Source organism: Hemibagrus wyckioides, linkage group LG11, assembly GCF_019097595.1.
Source record: "Hemibagrus wyckioides isolate EC202008001 linkage group LG11, SWU_Hwy_1.0, whole genome shotgun sequence".
NCBI lineage: Eukaryota > Metazoa > Chordata > Actinopteri > Siluriformes > Bagridae > Hemibagrus > Hemibagrus wyckioides.
In genome coordinates, this window is record NC_080720.1 from 10641475 (window position 1) to 10659705 (window position 18231).

The 18231-nt window shown below is 40.5% G+C and overlaps 1 protein-coding gene across 20 annotated transcripts in view; it reads right to left on the reverse strand.

Moving 5' to 3' along the window:
- szt2 (SZT2 subunit of KICSTOR complex) overlaps positions 1-17892 on the reverse strand; it is a 94021-nt gene extending 76129 nt beyond the window's left edge. For 5 of the 20 annotated variants that reach the window (XM_058402102.1, XM_058402098.1, XM_058402094.1 and 2 more), the window contains exons 1-27: positions 17661-17891; positions 16764-16889; positions 15966-16139; positions 15264-15434; positions 14130-14252; positions 13712-13859; positions 13364-13470; positions 12992-13202; positions 11598-11768; positions 10837-11068; positions 9967-10096; positions 9160-9305; positions 8854-9006; positions 7782-7896; positions 7206-7411; positions 6683-6901; positions 6428-6521; positions 6143-6231; positions 5637-5805; positions 5422-5536; positions 5203-5322; positions 4504-4704; positions 3146-3243; positions 2774-2912; positions 2139-2384; positions 1729-1930; positions 1088-1135 (exon numbers count right to left, since the gene is read on the reverse strand). In XM_058402102.1, the coding sequence (XP_058258085.1) occupies positions 1088-1135; positions 1729-1930; positions 2139-2384; positions 2774-2912; positions 3146-3243; positions 4504-4704; positions 5203-5322; positions 5422-5536; positions 5637-5805; positions 6143-6231; positions 6428-6521; positions 6683-6901; positions 7206-7411; positions 7782-7896; positions 8854-9006; positions 9160-9305; positions 9967-10096; positions 10837-11068; positions 11598-11768; positions 12992-13202; positions 13364-13470; positions 13712-13859; positions 14130-14252; positions 15264-15434; positions 15966-16139; positions 16764-16889; positions 17661-17684 (3977 nt within the window). In that variant the 5' untranslated portion in view covers positions 17685-17891. Of the gene's footprint in view, positions 1-1087; positions 1136-1728; positions 1931-2138; positions 2385-2773; positions 2913-3145; positions 3244-4503; positions 4705-5202; positions 5323-5421; positions 5537-5636; positions 5806-6142; positions 6232-6427; positions 6522-6682; positions 6902-7205; positions 7412-7781; positions 7897-8853; positions 9007-9159; positions 9306-9966; positions 10097-10836; positions 11069-11597; positions 11769-12991; positions 13203-13363; positions 13471-13711; positions 13860-14129; positions 14253-15263; positions 15435-15965; positions 16140-16763; positions 16890-17660 lie in introns of all 20 variants that reach the window. The other 15 variants (XM_058402099.1, XM_058402103.1, XM_058402106.1 and 12 more) reach the window with 7 other exon arrangements.
- Between the last annotated feature and the right edge of the window lie 339 nt (positions 17893-18231).

Sequence of the window (18231 nt, forward strand, 5' to 3'; positions counted from 1 at the left end):
CAGGTTTCAGACACTGGAAGGACAAACTGAAAAAAAATAAGCATTTCAGAGAACAGAAAAGAAGTATCTTTAGTCATATTGGGATGACGTCCATTTCTGAAGGTCATGTGTGGAATTAAATCTGCACCTTTGTTATAATAAAATAAACAAATAACTGACAACAGGTGAGCATCCAACAGGTTCCTTTTTGCTAAGAAATTCACATTATAACATTACTGGTTAAATGAGGGGCATCACGGTGGTTTAATGGTTAGTACTGTTGCCTCACAGCAAGAAGGTCCTGGGTCCGAATCCCGGGTTTGAACGGGAGGGGCCTTTCTGTGTGGAGTTTGCATGTTCTCCCCGTGCCTGTGTGGGTTTACTCCGGTTTCCTCCCACAATCCAAAACATGTACATTAGGTTGATTGGTAATTCCAATAAATTGCCAATAGGAATGAGTGTGTGTGGTTGTCCGTCTATATGTGGCCCTGTGATGGACTGGTGACCTGTCCATGGTGTACCCCTGACTTTCGCCCAGTGTGTGCTGGGATAGGCTCCAGCAGACCCTAATTAGGAATAAAGCGGGTATGGATGGATGGTTAAATGAGTGTGTTCTTAGTACACAATAAACATTATATTGTATCTGGAATGAGGACAAAATGAGGCTTTATATTTTGCTTTCCAAAGAGTTGGGGGGGGGCACCTGTAAAGGATGCCATTATCTCAACTCACCATATACTGAGAAAATTTAAGTCTTAACCCAACCAGAAACTAGAAGTTAATCACAAAACCTTCAAGCACCACTCATAAGTTTAGTCATTTCACTCTACAGTACCAAGCTGTACCCATCAGTATGTCCAAATTTGCCTGCTACACATACAGTGGCAAGCAAGCAAGCAGACAGATAGAAGAGACTGAATTCAGCAGGACAGGAGGTCTGCAGCAGGAGGTGCTAGAATTATAAACTGAACTAACATTCAGGTCCCAAATAATTCTGAGTCCACTGCCAAGCACAAAGCTTATTAAAAACAAATATTTTGGTAGAGCAGGTCTGGACGTGGGTAATTTCGGCTCTGTAGCAGCAGCTGGAAACAGTAAGCATTGCTACCTGGATTTCTGCTGCTGATTGAGCTCCCAGGACAGTGCATCTTGAGATCTATCCTCATCAAAAGGAAAAAGCAGAGATTAAATGCTAAGACCAGTACTTTAAAGAATACAATCACCTCCATCAGTCAAGGCTTAGCAGCTTTATCGTACTTATCTAAGTGGCTTATATCGCTAACAGGTCATAGAAGCTTAACTGATTTAACACTGTGTAAACTGCATGCAGATTCAAGGCACTAAACATGGCTTGGCTCAGTGACTATACTTGAGATAAAAAGGGAAACAGTAGTTTCTTTCCGCAGAAACAAATACATGTCATGGTCACTGAGGCATTTGTAAGGGTTCGTGTTTTCCTGCGTGTCTGTATTTCGTAATAAGGTCATTTCAGATAAAACAATGGATGGGCAGTTACATCATAATTATACAGTTTTATAGTTATACACACCTATAAAATCATACATCACTTCTAACATGAGCTGTGTTTGATTTGACTTGCTTGCTATCTTCTCAAACCTACATTACGTGTCGATTTAGTTAGAAGTAGGGCAAGAAGATGTAGTTAATTAGTAAAACCACTTTAGGTGAGAAATCAAATGCTTGTCTGTTCAAAAGAAAGTCTGCTCCTAAATGCATCTGTGTGTGTACCTGAGGAAGACATCTTTGGGTCGACGGTTGGAGTGCTGTTGGAGCAGCTGGTCTTTGAGTAAGTCCATGCAGCAGTTGTAGATGTATACGGGACAGCGAGGACGAGCCACATCTCCACCACTCTGCTGGGAAAGCTGCCAATGGTAATCAAGCTTCTGCGGCTCTGAAAACTGCACACTGTCCTTCTCTTCTACGGATGAGACTGAACACACACCAGCACCAGTGTGGGCATCAGTGTGAGAGCATATTCGGTGACAGGGAAGGAAAAATGGATAGAAGAATTGATTTTTCCGAAATTTGTTAGGCAAAAACTTAAGTTAATGTGGTTAGGCTTAAAGATGGGACTGAGCAGACATGATGTGTGCAGTACACACACACACACACACACACTCACACACACACGTGCCAACCTGCAGGAGTCTGGCTCTCCTTGTCCTCCAGGTTTCCCGAAAGCGTTTCAGCTGCCAACAGAAATTGTCCATCACTTGCTTCCACCACACACTCCGTCTCGGCTAAAGGGCCATTAATTGAGCTGCTGAGGGATCCACTCTGTGACTGGTTGTTCTCAAGACTCAGCGTCTCCTCCTCGTCCTCATCACAAGCACCATTGACTTGCGGTTCAAGTCCCAGACCGAAGGACATAAGGATCTGCACATCTGAGGCAACAACACAAAATTACAATTACATATTTACAAAGAGAGTGTTAATGATGGTTGTTAATGGGTTTCAAATGGACTCATTTGGTTTCTAACTAACTAACTTTCTCACCCACATGCTGGTGTGCTACTTCAGTCCCGGTTGGTTCCACATTTAACTGTGAAATATCTCATAATCTTTCAGAATTTTTTAAGTTGTATAGTATCTCCAAGGATTTAGCTGTTGCGCTGTGGTGTACGTGTTTCTGAATTTATTTCAATTTGTAAGCTGCCTCTGCGAATTCAGTTTACAGTTTGATATGCTGTAGATTATGCAGCAGACAATTAATCAGGTGATGAGACACACAATGTTCTCTTTGTGTGTGTGTGGTGTGTTTTGGTTGCATTACCGGTGTAGGTGGCTGGGAGGAAGATGAGTAGCACTTGCTGAGCGCTGATATGTTTAGCATAGCATTTCCACTGAGGAGAAAGTCTCTCTTTCTCTATCAGCACTGGCTCCTCATCCACCAGATCTGTGTTACTGAAACTCTGTTCACACACAGAGACAAACACATAAAAGGACCTCATACATCTATAGCCACTAACAGATACACTACTGGTGGCTTGGTACCATTATCAGAGCCAGAAGCGATACCATTCCGGCATGAACAGTATGAAGTCAGACGATGAAAGGAGATCGTAACAGAGGATCGGACGTGGTGTCGGCATGCTGATGCTGTGGTAATAAACAAAACTGCATGATATGAGAGTTTGTGTAATACCTGCAGAGTGCTGGTGGATCCCGTCACCTCTTTACTGCTCCCAGCCGTGTGGAAGGACAACGTTGTGTCTTGTCTCTCTGTAGGTTTCAGGCCCTCTTCTATAAACACAACCACACACAAAATATGAGGGGCTTTTGTTTATCATGTGGATATTTGCCAGTCCCTCCAGTCCCAACAATGCTTGATATTGCTGTAGCTATTTTGAAAACTTTATTTGTTTGTAAAACTACTTGAATTGGTGAAATAACTAGCACAGGATTCTTCTTTTAAACTACTATCAGTGAAGATGCATATGTAATCACTTTCTATGGTAGCTGTACTCATCATGCTTGACTAACGTGAATCAGAGAGGTCTTTGGTTGAATGTGTGTTGCGATAGCGCCACACACCTTGGCTCAAATCTGCAGAAACTTGAAAAACTGAAAGCTTCTCCAAGTATTGTAGAGTTTGCTTAACATCCACACAATAAAGCCTACTCAAAAATGACCAATGTTGTCCGAATAGCCAATATACACATTATATATAACTATCTATACGTTAAAAAAAGATACTGAATGAATAACACACCCACATCTGTCCACAGACAACCACATCTCTGCTAAACAAGCAGTGATTACATTCTGGTGCTGCATTTCTGTGCATGGTCTTGCTCTACACTGTCATACTCTGTGCACCACTTCAGCTGTTCCAAGTTTTGTGTGTTGCATCATGATCCTGAAAACTCAACATCACAGCCCACAATAGATTGTGGGAACACTACTGTCAAACATACAACACAAAACAGCTTCACGTGGAAGGAAAAACATCGCTAACAGCTTATATTTATAAACCCGAAAAACATCTTGTATTTTGATGCCAGGCTAATACATCACCGAAGTCCCTCGGCTCAGTTAGAGTTAGAACAGAAACTGAGTTATTACATTGTGAATAAACTCACAAGGACAATGGCAGCTATCCCAGGTCATCATGTTCCATCAAGATACATACAATTTCCTGGAGCCAAATGTATTTGATTCAATACTGAACTACATCACAGAAAATGTGAATAAAATTAAGAAGATCTGTGGATTTGTTTATTACAAAGTCTCACATTGCAACAGGAAGTATCTTGAGGATCTGTATCCTGCTGTGTGGAATGTGGTATAAAACTCCTGGACTCACATTTACAATTATTTACCAATTTGATCACTTTTGAACACTTCTCTGTGTCACGCTAATCCAGAAGCACTATAACATTTCATAAAACTCAATAGAATAATCTATTACTCATATGTATGGAGCAAATGGTGCGTTTGTGTGTGTTGCATGTCATGTGTTTACGAATTCGGATTCCTTTTTGTCACCTACAGATTAATTACCTTTAATCACAGGTAGTGAGAACGGGGCCACATGGCCGTCACGCTCCCTCTCTAGAATGTGATTCATGAAAGTCATGTGATCTCCATCGGCCAGTGTTATCTCCCGGTCGCTCAACTCGTTCTGTAGAGAGCTATGGAAAAGGCTGAGCAGCAGATCATTGGGGAGAGAGGGAGCATTCTGGAGAGTTTCTTCATTCTCCGCTATAGATGGCAATACAGAGAGAAAAAACAAAGCAACTTAATACACAATCACAATCTATTCGATTTAAATCCCAAATTCTGAACACAGTATATGTGTTATTCTGAAAAATAGAAAGAATACAGCACTAGGCAGAGAATCGACTGAAAGGCCAAAGGCCAACATGATGCAACCACCAGCACCACTGTGTATGTGGAAGGCACTGTATAAATGTTTAAAGGAGTGTATGTAAAGATGGATTTGTTTGGATAGCACCACTGGCTATTGTCAAGGTAGGCAAAGTGAGATATTTCAGCAGTATTACAACAATACAGTCCTATAGTATTTCAGCTGTATCAACACCAGCAGCTAGATGAGGTCTTTCACATTAATACTCAATAAAAACTCCTGGGTGAGACATTTCTGGAGACTCCTAAATACATATTTTCTGAGGAAAAGCTTCACCTAGTGTCATTAAAAGCATAACAGTATGTAAAGATGTAAAGACATAGCAGCAGTACCTTTGCTGAAAGTATAGAAGAAAAGCTCTATCTGCTGACATCTAGGCAGCAGCTTCATCAGGTCAAACTGAAAAGGCACCATATGTATGCTCTCAGCTGGAGTAGCACCTGGGGTCTCCCCTGTAGTCACAAAAGCAGATATACATGCACATGCAAAGTATTAGTGAATAGATATGACCAAATGCACAATTTCAAAAAAGGAACATGTCATTTTCCGACCTGTAGCATCTTTGCTGTTGCTAAGAGGCTGGGGCTGATCTTTGTTTTTACACAGCTGTATGAGGTACTCAAACGTCAATAAGGTGGACATGCACGATTGATCACGGGGAAAAATCTACAAGAAACAATATGGCAGTCAACACATTTCCGCACACATGAGCTCATCAGATCACTCAGTTTAGTTTGGCATGCTGTGTATATTAGAAGATACTGACAGCCTGAGGGATGTCTTGGTAGCTGAGGTTGTGAAAGTGGCGCTGCTGCTCCGAGTGGCTCAAAACACTCCCGCTCTGAGGCTCCACCCAGCACTCGGTCACCAGGTTCAGTTCCGTCTCAACGTCTATGGCCTCCACCTCTGTGTCATTGTCATCATCTGTGGAGAAACTGTCAAGACAAGAGGCAAAAAAACTAACAAAAGTAGAATAAAGAAAGGAGGTCAGAAAGCAGCAAAGCAAAGTTTAGTGATTTTGTTGCCTCATAAACTCTGATTATTAATTCTGCAGTTTATAATCAGGTTTAATAAACAGCGTGCAAAAACAGTTCAATAGAGCTTTAGCTTCCAGCACTCCACAGTCATACGTTCATAACTAATCACTTCAGTTCAAAGTACGATGAGACTTCATGACATCTATAATAAATAACGATATTTAAATTGAGTAAATAAAAATAACACTGTAATAAAACGTAATAAAAAACAAGAACCTGGTGTGAACGCTCTTACCTGTCCTTAGTGGAGGTAGAGTGAGGAGGAAACAGAACATATTGGACGATGCATGTGTGTTGCTGTGTGTCCTGCAGAGCTGGAGTCCCCTACAGACACGTTTAAACAACAGGCCAGATTAATGAGACACAGTGAGAAACACGGACAAAGGTACAAAGACCCTGAAGGTCCTTTACTGTCAAATACAATTGGGACACAACTGATAAGTCTACAGCAGTGCACCTCAAGCATATGGGAAGAATTGCAAATGGAAAAAAAACCCTGTTTTTGTGACTTAAGTCGAACCTTTGGTGTTTTGACAGCAATGGGTAGTTCCATCACCATGTTGACGATTCCCTCACCACTGGCTGCAAAGTGGAAGCCCTCAGATAGACGGATCCTGCAAAGACACACCAAACACAAGAACATACACAGAATGCATTAGGCCTCAACACCCATCAATTTAGTAAACCTTTACATACCAAGAGGAAAGAGCCGAGACTCTAAAAATGTAAAGGTGTATTAGACTCTCTGAGAGTAAAGAAAGTGTATTGAACTCACTCTGCAAGTGTGGAAAGGATGTGTGCAACAGCGTGCAGTGAAACCACACCCCCTGGGCCGCTCTGCATTGTCCATACCCAGCGCTGCTGAAGGAAATAACGTGAGAGAAACGCCATTGTGGAGGAGGAGGTGCGGCCCGTGGCCACAGACAGCGGCTGACCCAGAGCCTCCAGGTTCAACATGAAGGGTGTCCGGAAGTCTGTAGGAAGCTTCTCATACCTACAATATAAGTGCAAAAGATCGCTTAAAATCCGTAATAGAGGGCAAACCCGAAACCTAACCTAACTCTAACCCTAATCAGCTTGTGTCCATTGTAGCCTCAGATTCCTGTTCTTGGCTGAGAGCAGTGGAACCCAGTGAGGTCTTCTGATGTTGTACATCCATCTACCTCGAGTTCAATGTGTTGTGCGTGCTTTCTGCTCAGCATGGTTGAGTTACTACAGTCCGTCTACTCAAATCAGTCTGGTCATTCTCCTCTGACTTCTCTAATCAAGAAGGATGTGACAAGGGGTCTACTGCTGACCTGATCAGTAGTTTTTCCAGAGGTTTGTTGAAGATGACTACACATGGCCGGTCGGATAGAGCAGGCTTCGGTGCTGGAAGAGGCGGGGACTTGGAGGGAGAAGCATTACCCAGATTCTTCCGTTTGGTTTTTGGCGTGGCTTCTTTATTTTGCACCCGGTGGGGGAAACGAAGTTTGAGAATCTGCTCTCGCAGCTCATCCACAATCTGCCAGCAGAATAATAAAGACATTAAAGACAGTGTCTCTTCCAAAGCACATACTTTGCATAGTATAGCTTGTACAATTTTCATATCAAAATCATTAAAAAAACAGCTTCCATGTAACATGGCCTTAAGCTCTAGAATCAGAGAGAAAAATGGTAAAAGTAAATGCTTTTGTAAACTTTCCTCAAAGAGAAAAATCCATAGCTTAAGGCCAAAGAAATCAGAAGTTAATAAACTTGGACTTTTGCTTAAACCATTGCACAGGTTTTAGAGCGCTAAACATCTGAGTGTAAGATGTTTAAGGTCTGATGTCAGACACTGTGCTCCTCTGGAGGGCTTTCAAAAGGACTTTAGCATGTGTGCTTTAATGTACCTTGTTCCTGGTGTGGGCAGGAGTTCCAATGGGAAAGCCCAAACGAAGCACCATGCATGGAGCTTTAGAGATGAGACGCACCAGATAGAAGGAGATGGGCAGGTGGGCAGGAGTGCTGATAGATAGATAGATAGATAGATAGATAGATAGATAGATAGATAGATAGATAGATAGATAGATAGATAGATAGATAGATAGATAGATAGATAGGTTTAATTTAGACAGTTTTCATTTTAATAGTTTCACTTCAACTGAGGAAGTTTTTGTTCAGAAAATGGGAATTGTTATTTTTACAAGGAATGGCCAATTATTAGTTAATTAATAATAGCTGAATAATTATGCAAGCAGCATTTTTGTATCTTTACAAATCTTTTACAGGTTATAGTTAGATTTAATCTTGTGGAACATTATTTCCTAGTCTCACTTCCATTATAGCTATGATAGCCCATTGTGCACCAATAACTGCAACTATCACTGCTGCACATCAGATCAGCTTGGAGGAATTTTAGCCCATTCCTCATTATAGAATATCTTCAACTCTGGGAGGTTGGTAGGTTTTCTCACATGTTTGTTTCAGGGCCTTCCACAACATTTCTATTGGATTAACTTCCACAAACATGTGTTGGTTCATTAAATAAAACAGGGCGCTCACTCACAGCTGATTGAAAACACCAGACATCAGTTTAACAGCTAATCCTTCAGGTTCCCGTACTTTTGCCACTCACATATGTAATATGGAATAGTTTTTCAGAATAAATAAACAAATGAAACAAAAATATTGTATTTAGTCATTTGGACTTGGTTCTCTTTTTGGGTGAAGATCAGATTCACAAATTTTCAAGCACCACTGTGGATACTATTATTAATAATTATTGTTTAATATGTTCAGACTAAGGTAGTTAAAAACAGATCTAATTTTTAAATAATGTATTTTTGGAATAATGAGGATAACCCAAGTGCAATGTTTCAATCGATCATAAACTAAAAACAACTGAAAGTATCAGACTCAGATCTCCATTACACGAACATAACCATTTCTACTTAAAGGCTATCTTGAGGTGTTTAATCATACCTGTAGATGAATTTGACGTAGGAGTAGCTCTCCACCAGGACGAAGCTGCTCCAGTCCCTCAGCAGTGAAGTGAGGGCTGAGTGGGCTATTCGGCACTGGATGGTGCTGAACCGGCCGTTACTGCCTGCGCTGTGGATGTGCTTTGGAACGGGACTGTAATTGAGACACAGGCACAAATATAGTTTTAATGCTTTGCTCTGATCAGCTTAGTTAATAAATTTTACTATGTTTTTAGTAGTTAGAAGTTCTTAATTGTGTCCCAGGACAATGGGATACAACATATGAGGGGGAAAAAAGGTAACTCACACATCGTGCTCCAGGATGATGGCGATACGGTGCATGTGTAACCAGCGCTGCCAGACGTTGGCATCCATGGACAGGATGGGCTTCCAGTAGGAGGCAAACTGTGAATGGCTGGAGTCTTTGGAGCCACTGTGCTGTAAGGAGAGGACCTGAAGAGGAGAGAAGAGCAGGCTTGTATTATAAACCGGGATAGCTTTTTCACAATGCTTCTCCACACTAATCACCTGCTTAAACTGACCCGGAAATCACATACAGCCTGTTGTTCCACTGGTTTATTTGTTCGGTAATCAAATTTGAGAGTTTCTTAACAAACAGTGTAAAGATAAGAACTGTGGGAGGTTTTTGGGGTCATTCTGACTTCAAGCAGAGACACTGTAACAGATGCTACTGTAATAGACACCACTTAAATACGCAATTATTTCCAAATTATATACCGATACCTATTTTACTCGGCAATAATATGGTTAAGGGTCCCCAGTTGTGCTATTGTTTTACATTACTTTCCATATCTCCCCGTCCCATCCTCAGCTTTCTTTTAATGACTCTTTCCTTCCAAAATGACTCCAAATTTTTTAGCCCATGAACTGTCTGTGTTGAGGTAGAAAGGTTCAAGATTTGGTACCACCAAATGTACACAACTAACAATTGTGAGTCAAAGTCACAGGAATTGTGTTTGACTTGAAGATGTTTCTCTGCTCATATGAGGTTTATTTTATCAGGTCTGTTGAGTGGTGACCTCATATTATATTCTGGGATACCATTACAATAGGTGGATGATAAGTGGTGTATCGGAGAGATTACTGCTCTTACTGGTGTGGTGGATCCAGGTGGGATGTAGAAGAGAGGCACGCCATTTTTAGTGCTTTCAGGAATGGTGTAGTGTTCTGGGATGGAGTTAAAGGACTGCAGGTGAACCAGCATTTGGTCTGTCTGGTTGATGCTGCAGGGAAAAAGCATAATTACTGAAGGTCGTAAAAACCTTAGCGTCCAAAATCTGAATCCAGTCCGAAGAATAAATTTATGATAGCAGTACTTAATTATTTATGTCAAAGTAAAACTCATGTTGAAGCGTGTTTCCATGCATTTGTTTCTGCTACAAAATACAACAAAATACATGATTTATTACAACAGATTTCAGTTTTGTTTGAGGATTTCTCCTACACCTGATGGCTGTCTTAACACTGTGGACTCCTAAATAAAAGCCATCCCCGGAATAACAATCAGGAATTGGGCTTCAGAAATGAATACAATTGTTCTAGTTCTTTAATTAAGTAAAACTCAGATTTGACTGTATCCAGAAATATGTTCACTGAGCTTGGATATCTGAGTTACTGTAGCCTTTCGGTCAGCTCATCGACAAGCCTTGTCTGTCCACTGAACTACCTCTCACTGGATGTTTTTTATTGCACCATTCTGAGTTAACTCTAGAAAATGTTGTAGGTGAAAATCCCAGGAGATCAGCAGTAATAGATATAAAAACCATCCCATCTGACACCAACAAACAGTTCAACAATGAGATCACCTTTTTTTTTTCCCCTTCCTGCATTCTGATAACTTATGTGAATATCATCCAAAGTTGCAGGCCTGACTTTATGCACTGCACTTTAACCACACGTTTGACTGATTAAATAACTGCATGAATGAATAGGTGTACAGGGGTTCCTAAAATGTGTGTATTACCCATGCAGAGTGTTCCAGAAGCGCCGGATGACAGCGGTGCGGTATGGGCTGGTGATGGGTTTGCGCAGTGTACAGCTGAGGTCATGCAAGATGTCATAGCTGCCTTCCATGGTCACCTCCATCCACGTGCTGTGCTCAGGATGGAGCAGAGGCCATGACGCCGCCGCCACATACTCAATGCGCATGTTGTGCTTCCATAGTAACACCAACTTCACCTCCAAATGTGTGCCTCCTGAAGATAGAGGGAGGGAGGTTGTGTGAAGCAAAGTGAGTGAGCGGGTCCCACCAGCAAACCTACACATGGACCAATTCTGCAGATCTCACAAACGTCTATTCTTAACATTAATCATGTCTCACTGGATTATTACTGCTGTTATAGCATTGTTACTGATGTCATAGCCTTAGTAATATAATACAGTATAAGTAAACCTTTCCTGTTATCTGTATATTTCCACTTATGCATACAAAAGCAAAGCTTTGGGTGTTGAACAAGACAAATTTGATACTATTTCAATACAGTGGTGTCTCAGTATAACGATATAGACTCATAAATACTGTTATGATGCAGAAGCTACATTATTTTATAGAATATTAAATATACTGTTTAAATCGAGAGCCTTGTACTGCCCACTATGATATGCTGTATTGTTACACCCTTAATGTGTTTTCAATATAACCTTAAAAGCCATAAAAAAGTGACAGAAAGAGAGCGAGAGAGAGAGAGAGGAAGAGAGAGAGCAATACAAATAACGTGTATTTACCCTTAGTGAAGCTGATGTCACGGATGGTGTACCCCTCCCTCAGCCTGACTGATAGCACACTGATCAAATCTGCATGTACCTCCTTCTCTGTATGCTTCTTCCTGCGTAACCCCAGAGCTGGATTCCCGCTCGCTGATACTAGGTGCTCATTAAATAGCCTGTGCTGGGAGACTACACACATATAAACACACACACACACAAGAAGTCACATTTGAACACCTGAACCTTAAGCAGTTTAATATCCATCACATCAGTGCGTAGAGCGAACACACGTGCTTATACCACTGAAGCTCAGGGGGTTCAAATTAAAGCGGGAAAAAAGTTGGAAGTGATGGACAAGTTGGAGCACAACTTCACATATGAAGCTCAGGAGACTAAGAAAGGGCATGTTGTGCTCCTGACCAGAGTCACATTATTCATTTGTTTTTTCAGTAGTGCCTTTTTCATCAGAAAAAGACAAGTAACAGCTGAGGCAGTGGGTGGTATTGATCAGACCTGTGTGCAGGAAGGAGACAGGTAGGATTCCATCAGGAGCAGGTGGTAATGAGGAATTAATTCATTTATTTATTTACTTTTATTTATTAAATCTGCATGTTTTTCGAGAGATTCTTCAAAAGCATCTACTACTCAGCCAAGAACACATTACTATTATGAAAGGGTTAATAGGAGTTATGTGAATAGCAGAGCTGGAAATGGGAATGATACGGAGATTTTAAGTGTTTATCATGATCGTTGTCTCAAATATGTCAACAGGTGAGATATGAAAGTGGAAGAAACCGCTGGATAGATACACACACACACACACACACACCTAGTTCCTGTTGCGCAGTTTCACATGCTAGATGAAATAGATGTCAAAAGAGGTTAGTTCTCAGGCTGTGGAAAACAGAATGGTAGCACTTCTCCAAAATGGTTATATTTTTATCATCAGCACATTTACATAAACTGATAGACCCAAGCAATTGAGTTTGTATTATGGGAATTTTGCTGTACTGGCATGTAAAACAGTAGATATTGGAAAAAATAAATAAGAGTAGAGGTAGCATTTCTGTTTAATAATTAAATAAGAGTAAAACTGCTAAAGAAAAAAAAAAGACACATTGAAAGAAATGAAAACCCTCATTAGCATGGCTGCATGAAGAATTTTTCTAGCAGACTCCAGACACTTATTAAAAGTAGGAACAGTCAAATTAATTGAAATGTAGATATATATATATATATATATATATATATATATATATATATATATATATATATATATATATATATATATACCTTCAAACCTCCTTTACTTCATGAAAGAACCCAAATGCAGTGAAATCGTGTTTGTGCTAAAACTCAAACCTACACTTTTCCTGCAGTTCCATGTCCTCAGCATGCTATGGGGTACTTACAGCAGTAGTAGTCGGGGTTGATGGACTCGTTTGTGCGGATAAAAGAGTACGTGAGGAACGAGCGATGATAAGAGTTCATCTCTTGCTCCACCTGCACTGGGTCAGGACACAAGGACAGGTACGAGCCGAAAGTTGCCATAGAGATGAACTTCATCAGCTCCACGTTTGGGACGTAACCGAAGCTGCAGTCATAGGAGTAAGCTCCGCCCACCTGATGGGCATCAGGCCCAGTACAAAGATGAATAATAATAAAACTAATAAGAAGAATAATTTTCACTGGTGTAATGTGCTGTTGTTATAACAATAATAATTAGTTCAACAACAATTATTATTATTATTACTAGTAGGGGTATTAGTCATGGTGTGACTGACCTGAACAAAAGAACAGGCAACGGTTCCACTCCTCAGCTGGTTCAGCAGAGTCTCACACACGGCCACGTCTGGCACACTCATCACTCCATCCGTGATGATTATTATACCTGCACACATTTAGTTTAACAAGAGCTTCTATTTTTAGGTCTGATCCCTCTTCTCTAATGGTCACTTAATCAAGAAGCATTCAATTAAACATATACACGGCACACATGCCATCAAGTACCTAAGCACATTAAGGAAATTTACATAATCAGCTAGAGCGTCCCAGTGACATTCATTCATAATATATTTTGACTTGAAGATGTACTCATTGGACAAAAGAATACCACAATATTAACTACTGACCTGCACTAGAGTTCGAAGGGAGGAGCTGAAGTGCCAGGATACCCTGACGCACCATACTGACCAGCCCCACATCTGCAGAACCCATGGAAATGCTCTGCTTCCACTGGGTCAGGTCTTCTGTTGTATCAGCAGGGATGGAGCCATTACACTGTACAGAGTAAAACTCTAGTGTTATGTATTTGACATTTGAAGTGCTGACATAGTCGCAACAAAAGCCTGAACCCATGTTCAAAACCACAGGAGATATTCTATATCTCTTAGAACAGCATTATATATAAACAAGGACGTCTCGGGAGACCCGCATGGGACACACAGAACACATTCACACACCACGGACGATGTAGACGATGCTACAATGAGAAGAGCAGTAACTATTCAGCAGTGTCTAAGACAAACTTCTTAAACTGGTTTCTCTTGCCTGCTTTTGCTGCTGCTGTAAAACCTCAGCGATGTTGTTCTCCAGAGCACGGAGCTGCTGGTAGATCTGATGCAGGAACTGGTCCAGGTCTGCACAATCCAGTTGGCATCCCTGCACTAACACCTGCAAACCACAGTAAATTATTACTATAATAATTACAGTATTAATTATACCAACAACATCAAAGTGCAACCTTTTCTATTGCTTTAAAATGTGTGTTACGTTAGTTTTTATTATTATTATTTTATTTATAGATTAATTTTTTATTAGACTGGGTCAACAACAGTTTGAATAGTTGTATGATTCCCGCCCACATTTATGAAGCCCCGCCCACCTCCTGTCAGGCACATGGAAACGCAAGCAAGCACTCCGAACTGAATGTCAGTTTTCCAAGCAGGTTATGGCTTTTACTCTTTACTCGTTGCTTTTTATCATGTTCTACATATCTTCCAGGTAGAGAAAAAAAAATTAATTGCAGCTTTTAGTCCATTTTGGTAAAGCACCAAAGTGATATGTAATTGAGGAACTTATTGAATCAAAGAAATCTTTCTACAAATACACAGAAAAAGTACTGAGTCTTTGTGAAACAGCCATCAATACGCACTAGATATATATATATATTACAGTAGAAAATGTCACTTTTAAGGCATGTGCAATCGATTACATTTGTCAAACCTGTAAAGACACGAAAATCATTCATTACTATTTACTTTCTGGCTGTTTTAAAAAAATTATTCCATATTTTTCTATCCATATAATGCTGAATATTTTCAATTCAATTTACTTGTATAGCGCCTTTTACAATGGACATAGCTTTACAAAAGAGGAGAAACAGAGAAAGGAGAAAAAAATTATTAAATTAAATTATTAATTATTTTTTCCCTATCCCTAATGAGAAGCCTGAGGCGACAATGGCAAGGAAAAACTCCCTGAGATGATATGAGGAAGAAACCTTGAGAGGAACCAGGCTCAGAAGGGAACCTCATCCTCATTTGGGGGACACTGGACAGTAAATACACAGAAAACATAGTGCCCAAGAGAAACTATTACAGTAGGTCACTATAGTTCCTGAGTTCATTATAGACCCAAATATCCAAAATATTGAATTTAATTTCATGTCAGTATTATAATAACCTGGTGCGAGCTCAGGCCAACAATGGATGAATAAGCGAGGATGGTGATGAAGATCTCTGGTTGAAACAAGAAATCCGTGCCTGGCACTTTAAACTGTGCAGCCAGGCCGGCTAGACATCGACTCAGAGCGTGGAAAACCTCGTCAAAGATCACCTCTCCTGTACTATCATCCTGTGGACAGAAAGAGAAACATTTCATCCGTTTCAGTCAATAAAAATATCTAAAAAATAGTACGAGATATGGTCTATACATTTAACCATTTCTAACAGTGAGTGTGTGAATAACAACAATAGCAGCAGTATCTAATCCCTACAAGTACCAGGGGATTCAGAGGATTGTTGGTAACTTTCAGATGAAGTTGAGTGGGTTTTATTAAGTGGGTTATTCCTCTATACAGCTTGTATACATTGAAAGAAAACTATGTTTATCCAGGACCATGGTGCAACACATAGTAGTACACAGGACACATAATGAAGTGTGAGACACTCAGAACAATATAAAAGAAACAATAAATGCACATAACAGTAAATATACTAGTCGTGGGCTCTAAACCATAAACTGTTGTGTAGTGTAACAGCAATAAGTTTAGCAGCAATAGTGACAACAAAATGAGTCTCATAAATGATCTGATGCCAGCATGAAAGCCCTCTTATGCACACTACTATTAGGGAATCCACCAAAATAAGCAGTAGAGGCTCTTACCACAATCCCGGTGGAGGGGCTGAGGTCCAGCTCGATGACGAAGCGGTACCTGCGGGCCAGGAAGGTGACTCGTGTGGATGGCACCAGCAGGTACGGCGACGAGGAAGGAGGTGAATCGGGCTGCCATCCTTTGGGAAGGATGCTCAGGACATCCAGCTCTTTATGTGATTTAAGCTGCAAAACAAAACAACCAAGGACAATTCACCAAACTGTATCATACCAATAACAGCTGAATGATGTACTTAAACGAGAGGTGGAATGCTGGACAGGCTTTTTTTTCTTCTTTCAACTCAGTGGTCAGAGTCAGCTTGTAATGAAACAGGAGGAACCATGAGAGGGCACTAGAACTGAGCAATTTTATAAAAATTTAGACGCACCAGGCAAAAACACCAGATAAAAATGAAAAAGTTAACTAAAGGCACGTTAGCAGCTATCCGAAGACACACTCATATGTGGTTCCGACTTCCTGTTAGTGTCATAGCGAGGATCAAAGTTTTCCGCCATGTGCCTGGGAATCATGTGGCTAGTAACACATACTTACGCGGCTTGTTGCTGTAATTTATAAATAACTAAACAAACAAACAAATACGGCAACTGATTGCTTAGTTACAACTTCAAATAACCTTATAGCAGTCACCCTAACTGAATAAATCAACGTGAGGACCGATACCACAGAATTACAGGCATATCTTTAAAAACCTGAATCGAACGTTTAACCTACTGGAGATATTTCTAATCTTAAGCCTTATTCTGAAGTCAGAAACATAAAATAGATCAGCAGTGAACAGTCTCACACACCAGTTCGAACTTGGGCGAGGGCCTGATGACCTGGTTGAGTCTGTTGAGGAACCAGGACAGACGCACATTGCGTGATATGTGGTAGTTCTCATTCATCAGCAAGTACACCTGATCAGCCTCCTCCACCTGCGGAAGTAATACAAAACGCACACAGATATACATTACATCCAAATTCACACTGACCCTTGACCATGATACAGTTTATGACCACAAGCCCTGCACTGCAGCACGAGACTCGTATGTGATACCGGGATGATCTGTGACACTCGTACAAAAACAGCAAGAAGGTGAAAATGTGTAGAAACGAGCACGTGTGTGTAAACATGCAGAAGATCAGCCTCGGCAGTACGATGTCTCTCTGCGTTTGTATCTTAATCTAGTCCATTAAGTGATCTCCTGTGTACAGAGATCGGTGCTGAGGCTCTGCACAAACTGCTTTCTTGGATACATACAGTGAATGCTGTTGTGAACAGACTGAGCCAGGCATATCAGGGAGGGGCAGATCAACAGCATGCAGATGACAGCACTGCTTTTGTCTCAACAATATACAACTGATGATGTCTTAATAAACAGAGGAAACACTTCTGTCATGTCCTACAAAACTGGAAGCATGGGTCTGATGTGTCATTTAGCCGGATTATTAAACATCACTCAGGAGACTTATACGATCATACACAATATATAACTGTTTGTCCATGGGAGTGTGCACTCTTACAGCAAAATATTAAGCCTGGATTTCTTAAGACATAACCAGTAACTGTCCAAAACACACACACACACACACAAATTCAAGTGAGTAAACAAGTTCCATAAATGGGCCAGTTTCCAGAGCAGAGCAGGGATTATAAACGCAGGTTATTGATATAACATCTACAACATTATATTCATTACACTGACCTCATTGTCCTGTTTTTCTGCCATGCCGTGTTTACCATCACTAGCTAATTCGCTCTTTGCACAATACTAACAAAATATAGATTTATTTTAATTTCGTAGCCTCTGCTGACTGTAGGTAAATGGTTGGATCCCAAAAACCGGCTTGTCAAGAATATAGTGCACTACGTAGGGTGCAAAAGACCGTTATTATACATATCCTACGGAGTGCACTTATGTAGGCATAGAAAGCAATTTGGCACGCGATAGTTTCCGACGGAAGACAAGCGAGAGAACACAAACTTCCGCTTTAGCGTTCAATAACAATGTCAAATGAAAGGTTCATCTACATGAATCGTTCGGTCTTATTTGTTCCAAACAAAAAGTTGCTACTTATATAAAATAGAAACAAAACCTAACCATTCGAAATGTACAATTATTAAATTATTCCAGTTCTGAATAGAAGTACGATTCTTTTAACGTGATGAGTCTTTCAAACTTCCCCTTACTGTTCCCGATGTCAAAATAAAAGTATGGAGTCTTCAGGAGTAACGCATAAACATTTTTAATAACAATGCTGTTTTTAGCAAAGATC